This window comes from Enoplosus armatus, chromosome 11, assembly GCF_043641665.1.
Source record: "Enoplosus armatus isolate fEnoArm2 chromosome 11, fEnoArm2.hap1, whole genome shotgun sequence".
Taxonomy (NCBI): Eukaryota; Metazoa; Chordata; class Actinopteri; order Centrarchiformes; family Enoplosidae; genus Enoplosus; species Enoplosus armatus.
In genome coordinates this window covers 2,186,604-2,212,439 of record NC_092190.1, presented here as the reverse complement: position 1 = coordinate 2,212,439, position 25,836 = coordinate 2,186,604, and the positions used below count along the sequence as shown (strand labels likewise).

Here is a 25,836-nt window from a genome sequence, read left to right as displayed (position 1 = left end):
TCCAATGGTGAAAATAATGGACGTTACTTGCGGGGTTTTTTTTTTTTTGGACTAACCCCAACAAACATAGTAGAATTCCCACCACTGATAGGGATTCTGTGCTAACGGACACATCGACTGGGAGCTTCCTGCCAGCGCTGGAGCAGAAACCCAGGCGCTCCAGTTAGAATGATGTTAAAATTAACGACATGGTTTTAAAGCTTCAAAGACCTGGCTTTGACTAAGAAAACACACCGAAGTTATGGTCTGTTTTCTTGTGTGGTAGCATACTAAAGCAGAAAACTTACGCTAAACGGGCACAAAGGCAGCAGGCAAAGACAGATAATGCCACGCCAGCTGCTGTAGTTTGACATATTGGAAAGCAGTCTCCTCTGTCACCACTGCTTTGGCAGTAGGGTTCATTTGAGGACGCTTCAGTAATTGCAATCGCTACCCTACGTTCTGCCCTATCTTAACATGATGACCACAGCCGGATGGCGCGCATCTCCCTGCTGTTGTCTTGCAACCAATTCTCATGCAACGGATATCAAAGCTTCTCACTTCTTCGCACATCAATACTCCCACTCCACGGCGGACCATCACTAATGCATAAATTATCGAGCAGCAGGAAACACAGAATAACACTGGACCTATACTGACAAGTCATAAAGGTAGAGAAGGCGGACTTGGGGAAAAAGCACACATGGAAATAAGAACTTGCAACACCAGCTGCATCCCTTTTAGGTGTTTAAAATGTGTATGCTGGCTTACCGGGATGCCTCAAATGGAATGCAGCCATCATTCATTACATTAACTACACCTGTGCTTTTCCTGCTATGAACAATCCCAATGTTGAAAAGGGCCTATTACTGCCAAATACGTCCCACAATCCAGATCCAGAGCGAAGTTAACGACAGCGAGGAAAGTGATGATCTTGTTAATACGCTTCTTATTCTTTGGGGGGGGGGGGGGGGGGGGCATTTTATCACATGCAAAATGACATCAGGTAGCTCCTAAAAGACCACACATTCTCTTATCCTGCACATCAACACAGTACATGACAGCATACTTCAGCCTGGACTGACACCTCACCTGTAGCTCACATTAGCACTAACTATTGAACCTGCAGGTTCTAGCTCTCCTTGTGGTCCTTTGTCTTTTGGTCTTATTACATACAGGCTTGGCATGTGTTGGTGTCAATGAGTTCCTATCCAAAAATGTTTTCAATTCCGCCATTACACGCAAATCAAAACAGAAATGTTAGCTTAAACAGCTCAAGTGTGTGAAACTGAAACAGGACTTGTGTACCATGAAGAGGACTGCTGATGACCCAAATGCCTTGGGGAAACCATGCAGTCTCGCCGGCTGTTGTACAAGAGAACAAATATCCGTTTCATCTGTGTGTTTGTTGGTGAGAACGATGTTTAACCTAGCAGACTGGAAGCAGGGAACCAGATAGCCTCCACCAAAACGTTTTATCTTGTTAGCTAGTAAGCTACTCATCCAAGAACCGCCTCAAAACATTTGCTTTATTTTGGTTTTTTCCAATTGTTTAACTAACTTCAACTAACTGCTTGTTAAACCACAATGTTTCATTTCATATGTGTGCATGTGTTAAATAAACACAGACAACATGTAACTAGCTTTACAGTATTTAGAAGGCGCCTCTTAGGAAACAAGGCTAACGCTAACCCCAACCCCCCCCCCCCCCATTTAAAGTATTTGTCCTAAGCTAGGCCAAAACTGTGCTGAACACACAGATGAAATGATGATATCAATGTATTTCATGAAGGAACAAAGCTTTGTTTAACTACCAACATCTTCAAAAACGCCAAAAACCCCTGTAATCATTGTAAAACTGGGAGACACCATGCATGCAATGAAAAAGATTTTTAAAAGCACTTACCACTGAAATGCATTGAAATGGAAGTAAACCATGCCAAGGCCATATAAAAAGGCAGCATTCTGGGAAGAAAAGAAAAAAAAGAAAAGAGTGTTGGAAAAGTGTTAACACAGCACAGAAATTCTTCAGCACATTGGAATGATTACTGTCCAAGACTTGGTCGAAAGCTAAAAGCTAGCAGTCAGAACCCTGAACGTGTCACGGCATTCTACATACAGTATGTTCATTACTGAAAGTGCAACTCCGTACCAGTTAAGGGCTATACCAACAATTCTTCATCATTTAATTTCCTGGTTTGTTTTATTTTGCTTGATGATCTTCTACAATACTGAAGAAAAAGTTGTAAATTCATGCGAGAAACTGTTTTCTCGTAGAAGAAGCCAAAAATTCAAATGACACACCCTCTGATGCCCATGCTAGTTAACAGAACTGGGAGTGAAACTCGGACAAATGCCGCTGCACTGTAGATGTAGACACCTGAGCAAATGTTTGAACTAAATCGAGCAGCAAGGAGAGGACAGTATCATCAATATGTCAAGGGATTGATATTAACATAACAACGCAAAAGAAAAGAGACGTCGCAGTCAATCACTATAAAAGCGACTGCGGCCCTTTTTCTTTTAAGTAATGTTTTATTAACAAAACGTAAGAGAAAAAAATATCTGTAAATTAGGACCCAAAACATCAATTGATCATCCGTGTCGGCATCTGCCACTAGCTGGTCTTTCATATGAAGTAAGTCACACTACAGCGTGTAGCAGACGGGCAGTTCTTTATCAAAGTTTCTATATTCCCTTTTTATTTCATTAAAGTGTGCGAACAGATAACACAGCGCACACAGCTGCAATGAGATTCAGCCAATGAGTCACACAGACTCACTGAGCATAAATCAATGCATCTCCATCATCAACATAATTATGTTGACACATCTTTTCTGCCCTAAAAGCATCCCCAGTTAGGAGACCAGTTAGAGCCAGAGTTGGCCAACACACCAGTCTAGCCCCGGCCAATAAAAGCACTTCTTTTGGGCTCCAAATCCAGGCTATAGACATCACTTCTGCCACCAAGAGCAAAAGTCTGCCCCCAACACCATTATCTAGCAGAGGGTAGGACCTCACACCCTCACTTCACTGTGGAGATCTGTAATCCCGAGGAGCCCAGAGCTGTCAGGTCTGATCACAATCGAACTCTCAGCACCTCTGTTTAATGGGCATTCCAAACAGTGAAGCATCAAACCAAACAGGCCTATTCATCCACACGGAGAGCACAGCGAGGACAGGCTGGACGCCATCGTATCACAGCTGATTGGACAATTTCAATCCAGGCCGTGAGCACGAACAAGTCAATCCAAACCGAGGCAAATATTTCTGAAAATAATACGAACATTTTTACATCCACAATATAACATCACATCCTCGTGAACGCCTTGTGCTGCTACGCTCGTTGGAATGACAAATGCTATATTATTAGCTAAGTTAAGCAAAAGCCATGTCATGATCCAAAGTGGTGTAGGCATCAGGGCCAAATAAGGCCATCAGCTAACTCATCTGCCTGATTAATTTTCGGTAATATTTTGGACAATGTGACAAAACAGAGAATGTATTAATCACAATAAATACCGATTTCCCGATATAAAGTGGAGTGGTAGAAACATATGGAGCCCCCACAGGCTCACGGTGGGATTTTCTTTTCTGGTTATAATGCACTGGCAGTTTAGGGAAATGCTCTACAGAGTACAGAGAGATGATGTGACACTTAACATGATGTATTTATTTGCTCATTCCTCCTTTCAGAAGGCCGAGCTGCGGCAGTTTACAGCTGTAGCTGCAGCTGCTCCGCCTGGCTGTACTGGTTGAAGCTGTGGCTGTGGAGATGGTTATTGCTCGGGCTGCGGTTGGCTTTGTTGTTGAATCTATGATGCCATGGCTACGGTAGCTGTACTGTGACTACTTCACTGTTCCTATCAACGTTAGCCAAGAAAGAATCGTTAAGCCACACAGGATTTGAACCTGCGGTGCTTATATCAGATATAACACGTGTGTTACCAATAACCCCACCAGAGTTCAGGAATACAGTTGCCTCAATGCGATACTTAGCCAGCACAACCATGTCAATTCACTGCACATACAACCCCTGCAACAGCCACAAGCACAGAGACAGCAACCCGCCAAAGCTCTCTCGTCCCATGGCTGTAGTCATAATACAGCAACAGCATCTGCAGCAGTCGGCGAGAGAGCTAGGTTAGATACCTCCGCTAGCCATTTATCTAGCCGCAATGATGCAGGCTTGCACCTGAGCCAGCCACAGCTGAGGGTGCGCCCACTCGCTGTGGTCACAACCAGCAGCAGTCTACAACATAACACAGTTTCATAATACAGCTCAACCTCGACTGTGAACTTTTGGGGGCTCCTTAGAAATAAGTATCAACGTATGAATGGTGTCCACAGTGACAGCATGAGTCAGCAAGATAGGAGCCACTTTAGGTTTAAAGCTGCTATAATCAATATTTTTTACAACATGTGGAATTGAACCCGTGGTTTACATTGGCAGCAGTAGGATAGAAGATGGGTCTTCAAGTACAGTATCTGCCGCTTACTGCTGTTATTTCCTTTCACATAGGCTGAATGTACACACACGTGCGACTTCTTTGCAAAATGTGAGCTGTTGCGCGGCAACATAAAACATCAGTCCGTGCTGGTTGCTGCTGGTTCTTGAGGTCGGCTTAGTGTTTAAGGGCCTTAAAGAATACCTCAAATCCAGAAATAGAAATCAAATCCATACGACAGGCTGACATCCAGCACCATCCCGCGTGGGCAGCAATCTTTCCGTCCCCAGTCAACACGTTTCAACACATTACAGCAGAGTCCACTTGGTCTGCATTCCAGGTGTACAGCGCACTTTTCGTTTTTTGGCTCTGTACGCTGCATTTGAAATGAATTGACTATGGCGTTACAGCTTTAAGAGTGTCTGAGGATGATCACATTTGGTGAACATTGTATAGAAAGCGCTCCAATTTCAGGGCAATGCATGAAAGGATGTTTAACACCAATGTGTAGTGTTGTGCAAGCTCACCTTCCAGTAGTCCGACTGTAAACTGAAGTACCTCTGGTATGCAGATAATGCTGAGAGGAATAAAAGAATGAGACACAGAAGGAAGGAGAGACACAGACAGGAGATAATGAACTGTTAGTGACAATGTTAAATGCTGAAGATATTCGACTCAGCTGCATATTAACACTTCCCAGCGGGAAACGTTTTCAAGACGAGCAAGAAATGTTTAATCAGAATAATCCTCCGTCAGCAGGTTTTAACAGTGTTAACCAAAATAATGAGAGCGGGAAATCAAAGCGACAACAGCGCACGTCAAGTGACTCCTCGTGGAAAAACTAGCTATCAAGTCTTCATTCTGTTCTTTATTTGGATCCCCATTAGCTTGCACATAGTGGTTGCTAGTCTCCCTGGGGTCTACACAAAAACAAACAATGTAAAAATCACACAGTATAATAATCAATTGATCCTGAGATACAGATTAGGAAGAGAGAGAGAGAGAGAGAGAGAAAATAACAAGAAGATTTACACATTGAGCCTCTCACCTTTTGGATAGTCCTCCAGCAGGAGGTTGAAGTGGCCCAGCTGACAGAAAATGTCAGGGTCCACTTTCCCCTCGGCTTTCAGGATGAGGGCATCATAGCAGCTAACAGCCTAAATGAAAAAGCAATAGTGGTGTAGAGTTAAAGGGGAGAGTTCAATGGTTGGTAGATTCTATGCATATTGCACAAAAATCAAGTTATAAATGGCCAATATGGCAAGCAGAGTTGGATTATAGCTTGGCCTTTACGCTTATGCCAATAAGCTTAAGTTGATTAGAGTGGGTGGATTGCAACCCCAATGGGGTGAGTTTTCAAGCCTTCGGGGCTGTTTTGCATAGTACCTGCTGTATGCCCACATATGAACATGGGTCAGTATTTAAACAACGGCTAAACAAATGACTCTCAATAGCCCATACTGCAGCAGCTGAAGAGGAATGAGATAAGTGAGTATGACTGTGTGTGTGTGTGTGTGTGTGTGTGTGTGTGTGTGTGTGTGTGTGTGTGTGAGTGAATGAGTGAGAGAGCATCTGTGCGTTAGACAGAGTCAACAAAACAATTAGGTTGGATGCAATAGCTCATAACAGATTTAGATGAATAAAGGGTCATTTGGTGGTGAATAGAGCATCACCTCGAACGTGCTAATATTGTGGAGCTTTGCCATCACTAAAATAAAATGGATACCAACTCCAACTTTCTAAAATCAAACGATTCAGCAACGTATTTGTCACGAGACCGAAAGCCTAAAGCAAAGCACCGGGTGAAGTGAAATCACTGTACGGCGACGTACCAACTCTGTGTTACAGTTCAGTATGTTTTTACATTATCTGTTCTTGGGGATGAATTTAAAAGTCTCACAGGGTGGGAAAAGAAGCTTTCTGGAGCCTGGTGGTACGGCAGCGGATACTTCTGTGTCACTTGCCAGGCGGCAACAGGCTGTGGCTGGGGTGGGTGTTGTCTCTTAGTGTCTTCCGGGCTCTACAGAGGCACCTCACCGATATCACTGGTGCTCGGTAGACGGGTACCAATGATGCTTTAGTCACCCGCTGCAGAGCCCTCCTGTCCTTGACTGTACATGTTCAATCCACACCAAACAAATTCTGCTCTCAAGAAGTACAGCCGTTTCTGAGCTTTCTTAATCAGGGCGGCGATGTGAGATGACCACGACAAGTTCTTTGTGATGCTGATTCCACTGATGGAGACAGGTGTGCGTGTCATGTTTTCAAAAAATCATTGATTAGCTCCTCGGTTTTGCCGATCCTTGATCTCTCTCACACATGGAACCTGTAACGTTGCCATGTTCTGTTATCTGGTTAAGAGCAGTCGGCAATGCTCATACAAGAATTGGAAACCTGGCTTGCAGGACCAGGCAACACAGAATGTTTCTTATATACGAGTCTTGATCTGATGCTTCTGAATCCCATGCATCTCCATCCAGCATGGACACCATTAAACAACACACAGTAAGCAAACTATCGGCGCCGTGTATTCGTAGCACATAGCTGCAAGTCTCATGTGATCGACTGAATGGCTCTGTGGCACAAACTTTTGCATACTTTTGCATACTTTAACTGACAATGCCAATACTGCAAAGGAACAATGTTTCCAGAGATTTTGGGAGGAGAGTAGGGATTTTATTTGCTAGTTTAATGGTCGTCATCCCTTTGTGCACTACGAAAAAAAACATTTTCTAAAACTTCATAAATGATGTGGCATAACTTACACAGTAGTTTCAATATGCATATATTTAATTAAAGAGTCTGTATAGCACTGAACAATATATTGGTAAGAGACAAGGTGAACCTCAGTTGGGGTTGTAATAAAACGTTAATGTTATAAAACATGCATTATTCATCACTGAAAAGCCAACCGCATTTATATGAAAAGTTAGGATCCAAAAATTAACGCATAACACGTAGATTCAATTAGTTTATTTTTACTTAAATAAATGTCTTTGAACGAGTGCCTTGGTGCATTTATCGAGCTTTTATACTTTTTGGGAGTCGGGAATGGAATTAAATTGTAGGTAGACTGTGTTATAACAAGTCTGGAAAAAGTCCACATCAAATCCCGTTGTGATTAAACTCTATCTCAAGCTTCTCGTGAGGAAAAGCATCTATGCAGACACTCACAGAAGAAATCATTCACAAATACCCCACACTTCGATGTCAAACAGCAAATAAAAACCATGTATTATAACACACACACACACATACATACATTTTGGGAGTGCTGGCATAGTGCCAAGCCGTTCTTCTACTTATGAATTTGTGCCACAGAGGTTACCTAAGGCCCAGCCAAGCACCCCGCAGAGACGGAGTGATTCAGCAAACCAAACGCTACACTTACAAACACATCCTCAAATGGTAGAAGACTATATTGGGATGGTGCTAAAATGAATTAATGATTTCATAGGTTTAGCTGTGTTGACTGACTGTATCAGTTTAAACAGTGCCTCATCCTTAATATCCCCCCCCCCCCCCCACACACACACACATTTTAAAATGGTTGAGTCCAGAGAGAGGATCTAAAAGGGAACTTGGATTTATTCCACCACAGAGACACAAAATAATTTCATGTGACACAGCCCACTACATGCAATCTTATCACAAAGAAAGACCCCCTCTATCAGATCTTATAAGTTTATGGTTATGGTGTGGATAGGCCCGTCTGGCCAGGTATCCAGCAGGGTATGAAGGACAACAACAACAATAAAAAAAATGGCAATAACTGAATGCATGGCTGGGCCTAATCTGAAAGTACACCCTCACAAAACACTGTTACCAGCCAACCCTTCAACAAGACACCCCAGAAGCCACATGTTGAAGACACAGATCAAGCACAGGCAGCGTAAAGGTGGCAACATGGACTGCATGAACACGGTTGATAACGTGTGCAACAAGCACTACACAGTTAGTTAAGTGGGTGCCCCTGGCGCCCGCTTTGTAATCGATCATCTTTGTTAACAACACTGAACACCTCCGTCGTGATAAGGTTTTTTTTTTTTTTGCGAATGGTGATTAGCCTAGCCACTGCTGCTAGTTAGCTAGCAAACGTTTGCTGGGTATTTTCTTCCCCATCCCCGCCATCTTGGGCCAAGTCAAGCAGCCATTATTTTTGCAAACCCATAAACCACCACTGTGTGTTTGTTTCCCCCCTCGTTGTTGTCAGCTAAGTGGTGCCGTAGTAGCTATCTGTGCAGGTGAAGGAAGGAGAAAACCGCTGGACGGTTAGCCGCTACATGCTACCAGGGTGCGCTGACGCACAACACAAACTCGAGCTGCCGTTGGGACGGATGGTTTAGTGGGATACCAACATTTCGGTCAACTTAACGTCTCTCCTCTCGATTAAAAAAAAAAAAAGTGTGCATTTACCCGCTCCTGGAGAACGCTGTCATACTCACGCAAGTCACATTTAACGGTTAGGTAGCAAAGTGTTACAATTACTTTAGCTCGACTATACGGCAAATGTAACAAGCAAAGTAGCGGCAGTTGGAACATGAACGTGTTCCCTTCACACACGCCTGCCTCTCCTTCAGGACCATTGTGTTGATAGCGATACATACGCTACGACAAACACGTTTTCAACATGCTATCACGTAGCATGGCACCTATTCTCTCAACAGCCGATGACACCACCGATTTTTTTTTTTTAGCAGGGTGGAGATTCATATCTGCAATTTCACTGAGGCACAACGCTGTGTCTGCTAGTTTGGACCCGTTTAATGTGACTAAACATTACAGAAACGTAACGCTGCTGGAGGAGTTTAATTCGGTGCTGGGCATGAGCAAGTATTGCTTGGTAAAGGTAATAATCACGCTCATAACTGGAAGCTGCTGTTACAGTCAGCCGCTGGTTCAGCTTCAAAGTTGGGGGGGGGGAAAATTGAGGTTTGTGTATGTCGCGGCTAGCCATACAGCAAGAGTGGCGTTGGGAGGTCTGTACCACTTATTTCAGGTGGGATATGCACTAATGAGTGGAGATAACCGTGAGAGGCGGCTGTGATCCTATGCTGTGGCATACCTTTAACAGCAAGGCCTTCGTTCTGGCGCCATCTTCTTGAAGCCTATGAAATCCAAACAGTGAACTGCAAGTAGAGGACAGACAACACACAGGCGGTTCCGTATTACTTAGGGGCAATCTGTATTTGTTGTTTCAAACTGCGCGAAGAAAAAAAAATACACATTGCAGGAAAGAAGTGGGTGAGACTGTGAGACACAACGGAACATCTAACCTGTCAGTTCCGACCAAGCTCTCTTTTTCTTGCGCTGTTAGCTTCGGAAAGTCCTCTTCGATCTCAGTCGCTGTTCCCGACGCCATTTTCTCCTCGTCATTACCAGCAACGCCGAGACTCCGGGCAGCAGCAGAGGCAGCGGCTGTGAGCGACACTCCGCACGATTTCATGGGAAAGAAATGAGAAGATCGACGGGACCGAGCAACTCCGGCAAAATGCAATAACAACGAAAGTGTTGCACACCTATCCAGGACTAAGACGGGGCGTAGCGTAATTCTTGCCAAATCCTCAAGGAAATGATCCCTTCAAGTTACCTTCCACACTCCTCATTGTTCATCGAAACACAGCGTGTATTCCAGTGCCAATTTGTGCATGAAGTTGATGTAATGTTGGGTTTTAGGACTGGGTGTTACTTGAGAATATCGCAAACTTCCCCAACCATCGGCTCAAAGTTGTTGTAATTGTGTCACATAGGCAAGCGCACGCCGCCACCGTCGGCACGCCTTCTGCTCACCACGACCAATCAGAGGCCGGCGTGTGCAGTCACGTGAGAGTCTCCAGTTGATGTGTTGCGAACACGCGGACAAGCACGCGCACGCACACACGAAACGGGCCCCCCCAAGACCCACCTCAAGTCCCGCGATTGGCTCCTTATCTTATATTATGATTACGTAACTGTACTTTAAAGCAACCTATTGGTCAAAATAGCTGTCAATATTTGTCTGTGTTGGGGGCGGCTGTCAAGGATGTTTGTTGCAACGTTGCACATAAACACTACTTTACGACAGAGTTATAGCAGCCAAATCACACAAATAAAAACATAAGTAAATAAGTAAATGACAAACAAGCAAACAAGTAAAATCAAAGCCAATAGTAAACATTTGTGTCGCATTTGTTGTCAGCTTATCTGCAGGTTTCATGTTAGTGGTCCTTTATGCTCAGGTCTATGTGACTTTATTACTTTTTATTTACTAGCTATATTGTTTAGTTTACCCTCCCATTGTACACAAAACTGTTACTATATGAAACTGCATTAGTATATTATAGTGTATAGTTATACTGTACTATAAATCTGCCAGCACTCTGCTCACATTATTTATCTCTTTTCTGATGATAATTCCTCACAAATGGTTGATGATGTTTTTCTCTTACACAAATGAGAAGCTAAATCATACTTGTAGCATTTACTTAAAATGTTGTTAAGTTGAATTGCCTGGGTAAGTGAAGAAAATCTGCTAAACTCAACCGTAGATACTCTTTTATACTATTATGTTACATGACTGCTTTAGTTCAGGTATCAGTAACCATGGAAAATACACCACCAAACAATAGAAATGCCACAGAAATCCACAGTACATCACCACAGTGTATGTTGGGAATTAATTCAAATTGACTACAAAAGATATACTATACTTAAGGTATGTCATTCTGCTAAGAGAAAAAAAAATATCAAAATCGAGCAGCAAATATCTTTTATTAAAGGTAACCTATTCTTTCAAACCACAAAATTCCTTTTACCAAACTGACAATCAGTAAGACAAATATGCTGTAAATAAAAGGAGGTAAATTGTAAACAATATAAACAATGCTATGAAATACATATTGAATGGATGTACACGAAGTGGATGGTCATGTACAATATATACATGTCTACAGTACATACAACGTGCAGGATTTATATATGACAGTGATGGATGATATGTACATGTTAAAAACAGTGTGCGTTTTAAACTGTAAATACATCATTTGTAGGTAAGCGGACGTTTTAGTGTTACAGGGTTATTGACACTTAATGACTGATTTAAGCATTTTTATAACTGTGCAGCTTTGACAGCTTATTTCACAGGAGCCTCACTGGCAGTGCTACGGACCTGATTATAGGAATATATGAAAGTCAGTTTTGATAAACATTTCCAACCTGAGTAGCAATTCTACTACTATAAAAGCTATCCTTTTGTTTTGTTGTTTTCATGCTAAATGTATTTCTTCTGCCAACGGCCATTATGCATTTATGTGGGAGACCTTTGGTTAAATACAAAAAACTTTGGCTGTCCATAATTGTGTCTTAACCACCTTCTACCAGGAGTCTACTGCAAAACACTTGATGGAGTAACCAGGCTGGCAGACTCTGCCTGTTGTTTGGTCACGTTTAGCCATTAAAAAAAGAATAATAAATTATATTTGTTTCTTAGTAGTAGGCTAGTAGCTGTACAGTTGTGCTTGTTCTTACTTGTTCTTTTAAAAAATAGTAATCACCATGCTTACATTTCCTTTATAGCACTCAAACCTTTGTTCTCAACCGGCTTTACAAAATGTATTATTTGGTATTATTTAATAGTAGACTTGTTCCTGTCTCTGTGTGTCTTTTACTTTGACCGTCAAAATTATGCAAATGACGCCGGACGTGAAGGCAGCTGAGGACAGACCTGCGCACTCCAAAATGGCGAACCGCGACAAGGGTAAGCAGGCCTACAACCTAATTACATCTCTATCTGAACCGGGACTATGGCTGTTCTAAACACGAAGAACGGACGAGACGTGCTTCAAACGTTTAGCTTACATTTGGATATCCTTAAAACTCTGGCTCCCCCCTCTACCCCCCCACGCTTAAACTCCGACGTCTTCAGTCTTAGCCTTAACAGCTAACTTTTCAACTGTCGCTTAGCTTTACTTGTGTGACCATGCTAACTTATTGGCAGGCCCGATAACTTTCCTAAGTTTCCGAATGTAGCTCGCCAGCCACGGAGTTATCGTTAGCCGCCCGTGCCGTGTTGAAAGCCCTGTAACGTAAACATTTGAACTGTTTATTGCTGTATCGCTGCTATTGTATGCTGCCTGATGTTATATTTCCATGTATGTAAAGAGCTGGAGGAGGAGATTTACGACAAGGTCGTAGACCTGACAGAATATGCCAAACGTCAGCGATGGTGGAACCGCCTTTTCGGAAAAAACTCGGGACCCTTAGCGGAGAAGTACTCTGTGGCCACACAGATAGCCATAGGGGGAGTGAGTGGATGGTAAGTGTTCTCCTTGGACATGCATTGTGGTGCCTTCAGGTGCTCCTCGTTAACTCTACCACTGAGTTTTCTATGGATACGTATGATATGCATAATAAACAAGTTGGATCAGAAGTAGTCCAGTGCTAAATGTTGTTTAAGACATTCGTGTTACATTAACCTTCATGCTCTGTCTCCATTCATTTTAGGTGTGCAGGATATCTCTTCCAGAAGGTCGGAAAGGTTGCTGCTACATCTGTAGGGGGAGGTCTTCTGCTGTTGCAGGTATTCTTGCGTCACGAAGCATAATGGGTGAAACCTTTCGACAGAATGAAAAAACATTTCGGTGAATCTGCCTCTCACCTGTTTTTAAATTTGTCTCACTTTTTCTCTAGATAGCTAACAATAGTGGTTATATCCAAGTGGACTGGAAGAGAGTAGAGAAGGATGTCAACAAAGCTAAGAAGCAATTAAAGAAGGGCACCAAACAAGCAGGCCCAGAGCTAAACACGTTTTTTGAGAAGGTAAGATTTTTGTGTCAGTCTTGAAGAATATCTTTCATCCTTCTATCACACTTAAAAAGGAGACAGTTGGGGCCTGGTGTCCTTGTGGTTAAAACACTTACCATGTTAACCGTAACGTCCCTGGTTTGAGTTTGAGACTTAAAGTGCACGTCATCAGAATCAGAAATACTTTATTGATCCCCAGGGGGGAAATTAGACCATGCCCCTCTCTCTTTCCCCGTGTTTCCCATCAGTATATACACTTTATGAATCCATAAAAAAAGTCAAAATTGCCACAAAAGAAAACATAAAAACAACTTAATCAGTGCATCTAATTGGACTGTAAAATGTCTGTACTCACCTTCAAACAAATGATGAGGTACAAGAATAATTTGCAGTACGCTCGTCCGCCATCCTATATTTCAGACCTGGCTAGATGTTTGTGTGTTTAAGCAATCAGCACCAACGTGCCAAGGAAGCAGCTAACTGCATCACTGCGCGAGCACACTTGCTTACAGTAAACTAATAATATTGCCCTTTTTTAACAGTGTGACTCAGGCTGTAATTGCTTTTAAACATTTCAGTGTGAATTAATGTCAGTCTGGAATGGATTGTTGTTACTACTTAATGTACTGAAACATATATTTTCTGTATTTTTCAGTCCACAGAGTTTGTGAAGAAAAACATTGTTGTCACAAGCGGTTTCATTGGAGGATTCCTGCTCGGCCTGGCATCTTAAGAGTTCGCCAAATGAGAAGAGTCTGTATTTCTTTGATGTCATGAAAATCTGTAGGGGGGAATTATAAATGCTGGATGGTTTAAGTGTTTTTGACAGCAAGCAACCGATTCAGATTAGCTTGTAACTATGTGTTTCTACATAAGCTGCACATCCTTCTGTCTACTTTAATATTGTACCTCCATATGACAGACACTGTCAATATGATGTGGGGCTCCTTGGTTGGACCTGGACGAACCTCTTAAAGCGCTCCACTTTCCAGGCCAAATAATGATACATATCATGCAAAGTGAATTAAAAACACATAAAGGCCATCCGAATGTTGCAAATGTTTTATTTATTCTTTTTTTTTTACCAAACGGAGATTGAAAGATTATGCACCGTTATCGCTGCCTTGTTGCGCAAAATTAAGCCAAGCACAATGCAGCTGAGTGCAAGTATTTAAACTCACCTTCACACGGCAGGTGGTGCCCTGTGGTATTCCTATAATCCATTATCAATCGTCTTCAGGATTAAAGTGCCGATAGATGTGGGATTGTTATGCCTTTTTTTTTGTTTTTAGAGTTGCTACATGTTTGATGAGTTATGTCGGCCTCCCCTTCAGCTCTTTTTTTAATGTATTTTGTTTAGCAGTACATATATTTAGCTTGATGTACTGAAGGCTGTGGTTTGTCTACTATGGAAGGTTGATGAACAAATAAAAATAAAATCAGTTGATATGTTTCTTATTTATTTCATGAAAATGTACGTACAATGGTACAGTATGTCTTTGTACTCTTGATCTTGATTCTTGGAGGCCTTTATGTATGTTATGGGGTTATTGGCTGAGCTTGGTTTTACTTTCACTTGCAGCATACGATAGACGTGTATGCTGTCCATAATGAAGGAGTAAATGAAAGTGCTTCTTTAGTTTACAGATGTGGTAAAAATACAAAAAAAGGATTAGTAGTGATACACTAACAACATGTAACTCCAGACACATGATATATTTAGTACAGTACAGGTGTGCAGGCAACATTTTGAACAACCCTGCCGCGTTTTTGAGACAAAGTCAAATTTGTGCTCAGATTAAAATCTCATATTTTGCTACGTTCAAATATTTTATCAGTTCGTTCTGTTGCTAAGAGACGCTCTCAAACAAAATGCCTCCATGGAAACCAGTAACAAGACTGTTGGAACACAACAACAGCCGAGTTGTGTGAAGAAAACAATCAACCTGTTTTAACCTAAGAATTCTAGTCATGGCTTTACCATTTCTACCCGGGAATTCTCCCAATAAACAAGTAAGAGTAGCGTGTCTACAACTGGCGTATTCCACACGAGTGTTTTGACTTCAGCTCAGGTCAGCTAACTTAGTTAGCCGGCTTGCCTCAGTACCAGCTAACGTCACAGTCCGGGAGGTAGCAGCTAGCTCCTGAGCTAACGTCAGCCGAATGAATGTGTATTAGCAACTTGAGCTGTCTTAATTTAACTTAACGTTACGAGGGTAGACGTACCCTGTACAACAGAAACATTTTAGATACAAGTTGAAGTGACAAAGACACCTTGTGGTGAAGTTACAGGCACCTTATTTAACTAGCTACTAGCAAAGAGTCTAACCATAAAAACAACTTCGGCTGTAGCGAAAAGAGGCCTTTTCCAATCCTTTTATGAACTTAATAATGCTGAATGAAATGTAGAAATGGCATTTCCAGGCAAACATGTTTTTTTCTTGGCTAACTTAGCATTATGTGAATACACTTTTAACGGTTGTTTGTTTGTAATAACTGACAGCAGAACATCATTTTTACATGGTAAAGTTACCCGACTGCTCGGTTTGGCTGAGGAGATGCGGTGGCGCCATGTTCACACAGATCTAATTAATTATGAGTAACTGAAATGATTAGTTGATGTTATGATAGTATGTTTGTCATAGGAAGGGACCCTTGTATCAAGGTGGACAGGTGAGCAGACATGCTGCTTTTCTCTCTCTCTGTACTACAGCTGGGGAAGGAGAGATTCCACAAATCCCAACATTTTGACTATTCCAGCGAGGTCCCTATGCTGGTGGGATCTGAGAAGCCGGGCATCGGAGGAGAGCTGTTAGCTGGCCAGAAGATTAAACCAAAGTGTTCCGTCTACCCCAAAGGACGGGGCAGTGATTTACCATCATGGGTGGCCTTTGACAAACAGGTGAGCTGTCTTGAAATTCATCAGTTTTGCCTCCTTGGTGTTGCATATATTTTTGTCCGTACCAACTGTACATGATGTGTGTGTGTGTGTGTGTGTGTGTGTGTGAGAGAGTGAGTACTGGTTGTAAGGAATGGACTGATGTCATGTCTAATTTGAATAACTAATATTTAGCAGTGGCTTTAAGGTGTAATATGTTTACGTACAGCACAGCAAATGTTCCATGCTGTTTATCATGTCACTTAGGACAGTGCAACGCTTTCTGATGGATTATGTTCGGTTCAGTTTATTTGCACACGCATTAACATTTGCATGTTTCTTTTAAAGTCATTAAAGCAGTATTGAAAATCCAATCACCAGTTATGTAACTAAAAGCCATCATTTTTTATCAATCCCATTCACAAAATGCCCTTTTGCCCCTCCAGGCGCTGTGTTTTGAAGCATACTTTCAGGAAGCGGTGCCTGAGTCACGAGATGAGACATACAGAATCAGGAGGTGTAAGATCTTCTTCTACCTGGAGGATGATACCGTGCAGGTGGTGGAGCCCGAGTACAAGAACAGCGGCATCCCTCAAGGTGTCTGAGATATCACAGGAACTGTTGAAAATGTACTTTTTTTTTGTCTGCATTCAAACAAAATTCCAATGGTGTAATTGTAAGTAAACAGACCGTACACTTCACTGAGATACGATGAGCAGTTTGGTACCTGTCGTTTACTATTGCTGTGTGGTTGTTCCTTGTGGCAGGAACACTTATTCGTCGCCAGCGCGTCCCGCTGCCTCCTCCAAATGATGCCCAGTTCTTCAACGTTTTCCATTTCAACGTCAACCAACAGATGGTGCTGTACTCACGCACATTCACTGTGACCAGCTGTGACTCTTTTACAAGGAACTTTCTCACAAAACTTGGGGTGCACCTAAATGGCCCTGCCACTGTACCTGATGACCCCTACGCCACCCTCCGGGAACAGGTAGGCATCAGAGTGAGGCCTTTTTTGTTTCAGGTTTTTCATTTTCTGCGGGCATTCTCATAAAATATAACAATGATTTCAAATCAAAATATCAAAGCAAAAATAATTGAATCAACTAATCGTTTCAACACTGCTGCCCTGTTGATGGTACCGATGCCCTGTTAAAAAACACTGAAACCCACACTTGAAGAAAACAATTTGTGTGTGATAATATGGATTGATCCTTTGTCCCTTGTCCAGGTTGAGAAAGATATGAAGCCACTTCGGCCGTACGAGAGGCATGACACACTGAAGCAGTTCCTGGACCATGACCGCAAAGTCCTGCGCTTCGACTGCTTCTGGGACGACACAGAGAGCATGTTCGGGGACCTCCGGGAGCTCACCCTGTACTACTTCCTAGCTGATGACACAATAGAGATCCTGGAGATTATCTCCCCAAACTCTGGGAGAGACACAGTGCCCAAATTCCTGCGCCGCAGCAAACTACCTAAGGTGAGGCACAATGGTGGGATCTGTTCAGAAGGTCGCTGGGCCATGGGATTGGAGAAAGGAGGACTATATTTGTTGTCAAGGAGCGGAAGGGAGAATAAACCCAGATCCTACAGGTTATGGACACTCCTGAACACTTTAGAATATAGAGACGAACATGCTAGACAGCAAAAGTCAGAAAATGTGATACATTCTCAGTAGTAGTAAGGAACATGTAGTGCATTCAGTTTCCATGTCCATTAGCACATTTTACATTTATAGATGGTTATTCCAAACCGAAAGGCGTGCAGTGCCTCCCTTTCTGGTTGGGCGACTTCTTTTCATCTTTCTCCCACCATCCCTCCCTTCACCGAGACCTCATTCGGTCTGACAGGACTGCTGCAGCATCCAGTCTCCCTCAAGCATTCTGGCTTTCTCCTCCAGTTACTGACTGAAGCCTAATTCATCTTGAAGACAGCCAGGCCTCAATCATGTGTGTGTGTGTGTGTGTGTGTGAGTGTGTGTGTGTGTGTGTGTCTGATGCCTTTTATTAAATGTCATCCCTAAAGGTTGACGACCAGAATCCACCACCCAATGGGAATCACCTCGTCCTTAAGGACAGATCACTTCTTTACTCTCCACATCTCTCTCTCTCTCTCTCTCCATCTATCTTCTGGTCTCTCTATCTGTCTCTCTCCAGATGGTTGCATCTGGAGTTTGCATGCAGAATGTTTCTCAGTCCTGTGGAGATCTTGTTTAACGAGTGTTTGTGTAACAGTTTGCGCCTTTTCCTTCCCGTGGTTGTTATTTTCTCTGCAGCGTGCTCTAGCACAAACCAAGCAGCCCGGAGAGCTCACGGACCGCACAGTGCTCAATGTGTTTGCCTCGGCGAGCCAGGGAAAACGCTACATACTGGACAGCCTCAAAGTAGGTCCGGTCTCCGCCACGCTCGTGCTACAAACATGCTGACATCACAACAACAACAACAACAACAACAACAAAAATCAAAATGAAAAAAAATGAATGTTATTTGAGGGGTGACTTGGCAGTGAGGGACACTGTTGTGTGGCCCAGAGGTTGTAGTGCTGACAGTGGGCCTACAACAAGCTATTCTATATAGGCACAAGTATGGGGACACCCTTGTCCCATTAAGATCAAATTTAGTTAAAATCATGTAAATCATACAAAGCTATTTTAGACAATGCTTCCAACTGTGCCCCCCCCCCACCCCGTGCACAAAACCATGAATCCATAAAGTAATGGTTGTCTAAGTTTGGTGTGGAAGAACTTGACTTGCCTGCACGGGGCACTGACCTCTAGCCTTTCCAACACCTTTGGGATGAACTGGAACGCCGACTGCCAGCATCAGTCTTCTCTCTCTCTCTCTCTCTCTCTCTCTCTCTCTCTCTCTCCCTCCTGCAGACGGGAGCTGTCCATGAGGAGTTTTATAAGGACCGCGATCTGACTGTAGGTGGGGAGGTGAATGTGTGGGGCCGGAGAGTGATCATCACCGGCTGTGATGACTTCACCAAAGAATACTACCGCTCCAAATATGGCATAGGTAACCGATACGTCTGTGTTGTTGATTTGTTTGTGTCGCTGTAGCTACAACCACGTGTACCGTCTCTTCAGACATAGTAGACAGCTTTAAATCATTAGTTTAAAGGGCATATCTTTCACAAAGTTGAATGGATTTCATCTTCAGTTATCGGTTGCTCATGCCTGCAATACATTCATGTGAACACTTAGGGGCAGTATGGCACAGGATACCTTTGTTCAGAGGATGGAGTACTTTGTATATATATATATATATATATATATATATATATATATATATATATATATATATATAGTCAGTACAACTGAGATGTTCTGAGGAATGATTTACTTCTTTTAAAAGCTGGATTGAGATTACGTAGTAGCCTATATAATGTTCTGCTTCTCGTCCACCCCTTTGGTCGAGGAATATATTACCAATTACAGAGTTCAGCGCCACCGTCCGCCTGACATAAGATACTCTGGCCCTCCAGCACTGGTGTTTCTCCATGCCTCCCCAGTCAAAGGCACTGGGGACCGCAAAGAGGCACACCGCTCCCCAGCAGGAGAAATCCAAGCTGGTCCTGGATATGTCTGCCACCCTGGGCAGGTTTTGGGGCTGGCTGCTTTAGTCACAGTAGTAAACCAGGCGGAGCCCCCAGTGACAGGCCACTGTGATGGAGGGTCCTTTCTGACTCTGAGCAGTCAGAGGTCAGCTCAGGGTTACAGTCAGACCAAGGCTGCTGCGCCCCTGCATGGATGGATTACCTGCTGCCCTCTGATCATTTCAGCTCTCCTCATGGGTTTCTTTCTTCTTTTAAGTGTTTTGTCTTTTCTTTCTCCCTCTTCCTCTCAGAGGACTTCACCCCAGTGCAGTACAAAGCTCCCCCAGCCCCTAAGCCCCTGAGGCCTGTGCCCCCCTACAACGGCTTTGGCTCAGAGGAGGACTCGCTAAGCTCCTGCCAGGGCCTGCTGCCCAAGCCCCCACAGAAAGATTTCCACAAATTTATGGAAAAAGACAGGTTGGATGAGTCACAATCATATTACTCAGTGCAATGTTTACTTCAGCGTGGTAGCCCCCAACTCTTGCGTGTATATGTCCCCCTAGATGTGGCCTAGACAGTAATGTGCTGAATTTCCACGCCAAGATGGTGACCACCGATCCAGATGACAAAGACAGGGTGTTCATCATCTCCTTCTACCTCTGTGATGACTCCATCAGTGTGTTTGAACGTCCACAGAAGAACTCAGGTAAAAAAAAAAAAAGTTTGGACCACAGCAGCACCAGAACTGCTCCTAGGACCTGAGATATAAATCTGTGACTCTCATGGTAAACATTAAGTTTGTCAGGTTCGGTTTCCACTTCCAGAATCTTTTGAAAACACAGATGACAGTTAGTTCATGGAGCTACTTTTAACAGGGATGGAGATATTCCCATCAATGTAAATCAATATTTGACAGTATTGTTTTATGTCATGGGTTCAACGACTGTTCAGCATGGCTCCAAAATGAGATCTCCATCCACTGAAATGATGTCAGACGAAACAATACGAAACAAATATAGATTTGATTTTAATTTCAGTTTGAACGTATCGCCAACATGATGTAAACATAAATGCCAGAGCTTTTAAACTGTGTTACTGGTCGACAAAGTTTATTTTTTGGTGACGTTGAAAAAAAAGAAGTAACGTTGCAACAGTAAAATTCCGAATGACCCACCTTGTCATCCGTCCCTCTCTCGCACACCGTGCACCAGGTGTGCTTGGCGGCAAGTTCCTGAAGCGTGGTCGTGTAAAGAAGCCGGGCCAGGAGCTGTTTAAGAGCGAGCTGTCTGCGTACTTCACAGCTCAGGATCTGTACGTCGGAGCTACCCTCTCCCTCAACAATAACTACTTCCAACTTCTGGATGCCGATGAATACACCTTGAACTACACAGAGCAACATGCTGAGGAGGTAGGGAGGGAACTGAAGGAGGAATATTTGTTCCCTGTGGTTTTCCAAGGTTTATGTGGGGTTTTGTATCAAAGATTTTGGCATTGAAAGCTTGTTTTCAGTGGTGGTCTTGGAGCGGGCTGCTAGAGCCAGATCTAAAATCCAAGCTAGCTGTGTATTGCTATGAAGAGCAGCCATCTTTTCTTGTGTGTGTTGCGCAATGCTATATAAGTGATAAAAGATTGCATATTTGTGTGTAATTGTCAAAAGTTCCCCAAAGCCAACGTGGGCAACATCCTCAGTAAACTACGTTCCATGCCGGAGGAGAAACAGCGTGAGATCAGGAAGTTTCTGACTCTCAGTGACCCCACGAACACTGGCTTCATCCCTTATGAGTCATTCAGGTACAGTAATACAGCAAAAATGTTTATACTCAACGTGTCCATTATGCCCCCCCCTTGCAACAATATGGACTGGAGTGGAGGATCAGAGTCTGCTCAGTTGGAGCAAAAGCTAAAATTGTAGTCCACCTGATATGTACACAAGATCTGGTCAGTTTTTGTGTGATATTTTCTTTATGTGTGTGTGTGTGTGTGTGTGTGTGTGTGTGTGTGTCTGTGTGCCTGTATGCACCACAGGGGCCTCCTGATGGGCCTGGACTGCGGCCTGTGTGAGCATGAGGTGCTGGTTCTGGGCCGCTGTTTCTCAGAGCGCGAGCAGCCTGAGGTGGACACGGGCCTGATGCTTGCTGTGGCCCAGGACTTCCTCAAGAAGAAGCACTTTGAAGAACTCCCTGAAATGGCCAGAGCCTTCACACACCACGACCGACACAAGTAGGCGGTTGCACACACACACACACACACAACCACAACCACAACCACAGATGTTAGCTTAGCAAAATGCTGTTGCAACGCAAACACACACACACACACACACACACACACACACAGGCAGACAGCGTCACAACAAGACATCAATCGTGCAGCCAGTGGCCCCACATCTCAGAGCAGCGATTAGTTCCAGCAGTGTGAGAGTGGAGCATTGGAACCAGATGGGCACTAAAGACCTGTATGGCATGTAGCTCTGCAGGCCAGAGGACACACACACACACACTTGGTCATACTGTGTCTTTCTTCCTCTCTGTCACCTTCCTTCTCTTTATCCGCATTAAAATCACACGCACACTACGTGGACCCGCCCGTCCATGTGTCGGCTGAGCTGAAATGGACGGTCAGCGGTGCCACAGGGTTCAGCTGGCTGGTCCGTTTACGTGTGTGTTGACCCTCTCAGTTAGTGTCAGATTGTTCATCAACATCCCTGTAATGAAGATGGCATGACAAGAACGGGCCTCTGGACCGTCTGGCATCACCGTGGAAAACAACTGCGTCCTCTGTTTAACGCAGACACATTGTCTTCACATAAATTCAGTTTGAGACATTGTTCTATAAATAACACATTGATATTAGAGTGGCAGCTTTTCAGAATACTAACAAAGGCCGAGTCATGTGCTGCTGATGGCATATTGGCTCTGATCTTCTTCGACTTGTCAGCGCCGACTGATGATGAGGTCCTGCTCCGTCGTTCTTATGAAGACATCCTAAAGTCTAGACTGTTTAAGTAGATTCTAGACTCTAAGGAGCACGTGTATTTTCTTTGAGCTTTGTTCAAATAACCCACTACAAATATCTCCTTTTCTTTGTGTCCCCAGAACCGGCCGTCTCTCCACCAAAGAGACAAGGACCATCTGTAAGGCCTTCCAGCTTCCTCTGCCTGAGAACCTGCTGGGAGGTCTGCTCAGCAAGTAAGAGCCCACTAATCATGGCACAGTTCAGGGTAGAGCAGTTCCAAGGTCCCACTGCATTTTCAGAATGGTTTTGAACGATTCATTTCATTCATTGTGAAGTATATTCCATTTCTTTGCCCAGAATCTTTTCTTGGAATGGTTGAAAGACCCCTTGAACCGGCATTTCGACTGAATACCACTGAAAGTTATGCTTTGGAAGTGGGAGCAAAAAAGCTTCATTTAAATCAAGCGAGAGCCGAGTTTGTTATTCTTTGAGCTTTCCAGTATGAACCTGTTTCTAATCTGGATGCATGTCTGCTGTAGGTTTGCAGATGGGGACGAGGTTGACTACCATGCCTTCATGGCTGGCATTAACTGGGTGGAGCACCCTGCTCCCCCGTTAATGCCCGAAGACACTTTAAAGGTGAGAGAGAGAGAGAGAGAGAGAGAGAGAGAGAGAGAGAGAGAGAGAGAGAGAGAGAGAGAGAGAGAGAGAGAGAGAGAGAGAGAGAGAGAGAGAAGCGGCAGTAATACCTATAAAACCAAAGTAGCAGAAAAGTTGGGGGAACTTTTTAGATGAGAGTGAATCAGAAAGGCACAGCAAGTGATCTCACAGTGTGTGCACAGATTTTTAAATAGTACATTGAAAATCAATATATTACCCCTGTGATGACTCAGTGGAGAAGTGAGCCAAAAGCAGAATCAAGTGAGTGGGAAGGAATGGTTAGATGGACCAGAGGACAATTTATTGTGCACGGACAATTACTTGAAAGACAGACACACACACACACACACACACACACAGAAAGAGAGAGAGGTGGTCAGAAAGGAAGGAAGTAGCTCCTTTGTTCCTCCCTCTTGTATTTGTATCTTTCCTATGTAATGCTGATTTTGCATGCTTTAGCTGCAGCCAGACCTAAGCAGAAACAGGTGAGCAGATATACACCATGGCATGACAACAAAGGGAGGCTTGCATGAACAGAACAGAGAGTGGACCGAATCTGTGTTTGGGTGTGTGTGCCGACACAGTGCTTACTTTTCCTCGGCCACGGTTTCCAGCTGCTCTTTGCCTCGCCGGGGTTCTAAACACAAACTCGTCGCTCAGCCTCTGCTCAACTGTGCCCTCGTTAAAAGGCCCCCCAAACAGAACCACTGAACCTTGTGCATCTCTGCAGGTGTCACAAGTACAACAGGGCTGTCGCGTTGACGGACCCAGTTTCACTTAACTACTTTCTGGTTGCCTTTTCGGTCTTTACTGCAATCCATGTGCTGTTTAGCATTGCCAATTGTCTCATTACTTATATTATTTTGTTCCGTCTTTCTTTCTAGTCATTATGTTTAACAATCTTGGGACCAATTCAAAAAAAGGCTTCTTGAAATAAATAGCTAAATTGCATTAGTCCTTTCTAAACAAGTTCTTTTGTTTTCTGTTTAACCAGTCTAACTGAGGCTTAAGGAGCATTTCTAAAACTTTAAACAAGACATTTGATACACACTGAAAACCTAAGGTGTTTTTCAAGTCGTAGTAAGACAAATAAAGGAGAGATCTATCACAGGGAAACAGTAACAAAGTTAAAACAACAGAAAGTACAACCGAAGTGGAGGCCAAGAAAAGCACTTAATAGCACATCTGTGAAACAAGTATTTTACTGCTGTCAGAGTTGTGTAGTGACTTGTGCTGCTGTTCCTGTCGTCTCCAGTTTGATGTGAATGCGAGGTTTGACTCCGGTGGAGCTAAGATGACAAACGTCCGCTACTCTTCCCTTCTGGGGGACGTGTTCGGCTTTCCCTCCGACAACGGGGACCCAACAACCACCACCTCAGCATAGACACGGAGAGCGGGAGGTGAAACGCGCACCACTTGTTCCTGAATAAAAGGGACACGGTACATCGGCCAACCAGCGTCAGCGTTGTGTTTTCCTGATGGAGGGGGCTGCGATGAGTGTGCATGATTTGAAAGTTTGTTTTCTTGCATATGAATAATTTGGCAGCAATGCAGTGTGTTGAAGTGTAAGCTAACACAGTCCAGTTAACTGGAAAATTGATGCTTTGGGGGGTGGGAAAGTTCTGAGAACACAGATGCTTTTTGATGTGCTTGTGCGTGTGTGTGTGTGTGTGTGCTCGGGTGTTTACATGAGTTGGTGTGAATCCCTCTGAGACATGGTGGAAGACACAAGGCGTTAAAGCAGAACCATATTTCAGCTCTGGGCCCGCGTGCGCTCACACACGTTATGATTGCAGGGTATTACACTGTGTCCTCCAGCACTGTGCCGAGTTGATAAGGCGGGAAGTCGCCTTTGGAATGAGTGATGTGTGCTGTATGTTGACTGCACGCTGGCTACATCTAACAAGACAGTATCAGCGGTTTGTTGTATGATAGTTATGGGATTTCTTTTCCTCTTTGTTAAATGGATGAATGAATGAATGAATATCGGGAGAAGTTAGGCCTTCAGAGGTCTAATTTATACGAGCCCGTGTGTTTGGCTGTCTGTGCGCGGTGCAGTGTTAGGCTATAAAAAGGCGCAGGTTGTTCAGGTTGAGGCGCCACAGTAATCAGAGCCTGCGTTGCAAATTCTAGTAAGGGGATAAACATGAGGTAATCAACCACCCAATCCCCTCTCTGTAACCAGCACACACACACACACACACACACACACACACACACCGCTCCTGCCTCACCCCCTTCACACTGAGCACAGAAACAGAGCATTACATCACCCCGGGCATTATCGGGTCCTCTCCGTCTGCTTTCACACATACTAAAATATTAGCTTCCCCAGTCACCCACCGCCAAAACACAAAGGGTGACGTCGATGCGGTCGCTGGTGGCAGGGAGCTTCCTGACTGCGTACTTGGCCTTTTTTTGCCTTCTGAAGCACGGCGTGAGAGAGGGAGGAACTTCAACACCCCCCCGCTCTCCCCGCCCACCGCCCCTTCCCCTCCCGCCAGTCTCCCCGCTTCTTTGCACCCACTCGTCCTGTTTTCTGCCCTGTCATGCTCTGTGGCACAGCAACAGCCCAAAGTGAATGAGTTGCATCCT

The 25,836-nt window shown here is 43.8% G+C and overlaps 3 protein-coding genes across 3 annotated transcripts in view; 2 read left to right on the top strand and 1 right to left on the bottom strand.

Annotated features, from left to right (window-relative positions):
* Positions 1 to 9,873, bottom strand: part of kdm6a (lysine (K)-specific demethylase 6A) — a 33,709-nt gene extending 23,836 nt beyond the window's left edge. Inside the window, exons 1-5 of the mRNA XM_070914800.1 lie at positions 9,704 to 9,873; positions 9,493 to 9,556; positions 5,476 to 5,584; positions 4,955 to 5,004; positions 1,886 to 1,944 (exon numbers count right to left, since the gene is read on the bottom strand). Coding sequence (XP_070770901.1) covers positions 1,886 to 1,944; positions 4,955 to 5,004; positions 5,476 to 5,584; positions 9,493 to 9,556; positions 9,704 to 9,873 — 452 coding nt within the window. The remainder of the gene's footprint in view (positions 1 to 1,885; positions 1,945 to 4,954; positions 5,005 to 5,475; positions 5,585 to 9,492; positions 9,557 to 9,703) is intronic.
* A 2,216-nt stretch (positions 9,874 to 12,089) lies between these two features.
* Positions 12,090 to 14,655, top strand: fundc1 (FUN14 domain containing 1). Its single transcript, XM_070914798.1, has 5 exons — positions 12,090 to 12,162; positions 12,567 to 12,720; positions 12,909 to 12,984; positions 13,095 to 13,223; positions 13,864 to 14,655. The coding sequence occupies exons 1-5, from the start codon at positions 12,090 to 12,092 to the stop codon at positions 13,939 to 13,941; spliced, it is 510 nt and encodes a 169-aa protein (XP_070770899.1). The 3' UTR covers positions 13,942 to 14,655.
* Positions 14,656 to 15,179: 524 nt separating this feature from the next.
* efhc2 (EF-hand domain (C-terminal) containing 2) lies at positions 15,180 to 24,625 on the top strand. Its single transcript, XM_070914957.1, has 15 exons — positions 15,180 to 15,221; positions 15,922 to 16,110; positions 16,533 to 16,683; positions 16,854 to 17,077; positions 17,318 to 17,569; positions 18,365 to 18,472; positions 18,968 to 19,106; positions 19,938 to 20,103; positions 20,190 to 20,332; positions 20,838 to 21,034; positions 21,284 to 21,417; positions 21,652 to 21,846; positions 22,722 to 22,814; positions 23,121 to 23,220; positions 24,497 to 24,625. The coding sequence occupies exons 1-15, from the start codon at positions 15,180 to 15,182 to the stop codon at positions 24,623 to 24,625; spliced, it is 2,262 nt and encodes a 753-aa protein (XP_070771058.1).
* Positions 24,626 to 25,836: the final 1,211 nt, after the last annotated feature.

Bases quoted from the DNA above. Each gene is read 5' to 3' on its own strand.
- fundc1 (XM_070914798.1), top strand. From the start codon at position 12,090: ATGCAAATGACGCCGGACGTGAAGGCAGCTGAGGACAGACCTGCGCAC. The intron at 12,721-12,908 runs GTAAGTGTTCTC...CATTCATTTTAG, and splicing joins ATAGGGGGAGTGAGTGGATG to GTGTGCAGGATATCTCTTCC. The intron at 13,224-13,863 runs GTAAGATTTTTG...TGTATTTTTCAG, and splicing joins TAAACACGTTTTTTGAGAAG to TCCACAGAGTTTGTGAAGAA.
- efhc2 (XM_070914957.1), top strand. From the start codon at position 15,180: ATGGCTTTACCATTTCTACCCGGGAATTCTCCCAATAAACAA. The intron at 20,104-20,189 runs GTTGGATGAGTC...ATGTCCCCCTAG, and splicing joins AAATTTATGGAAAAAGACAG to ATGTGGCCTAGACAGTAATG. The intron at 21,035-21,283 runs GTAGGGAGGGAA...AATTGTCAAAAG, and splicing joins CAGAGCAACATGCTGAGGAG to TTCCCCAAAGCCAACGTGGG.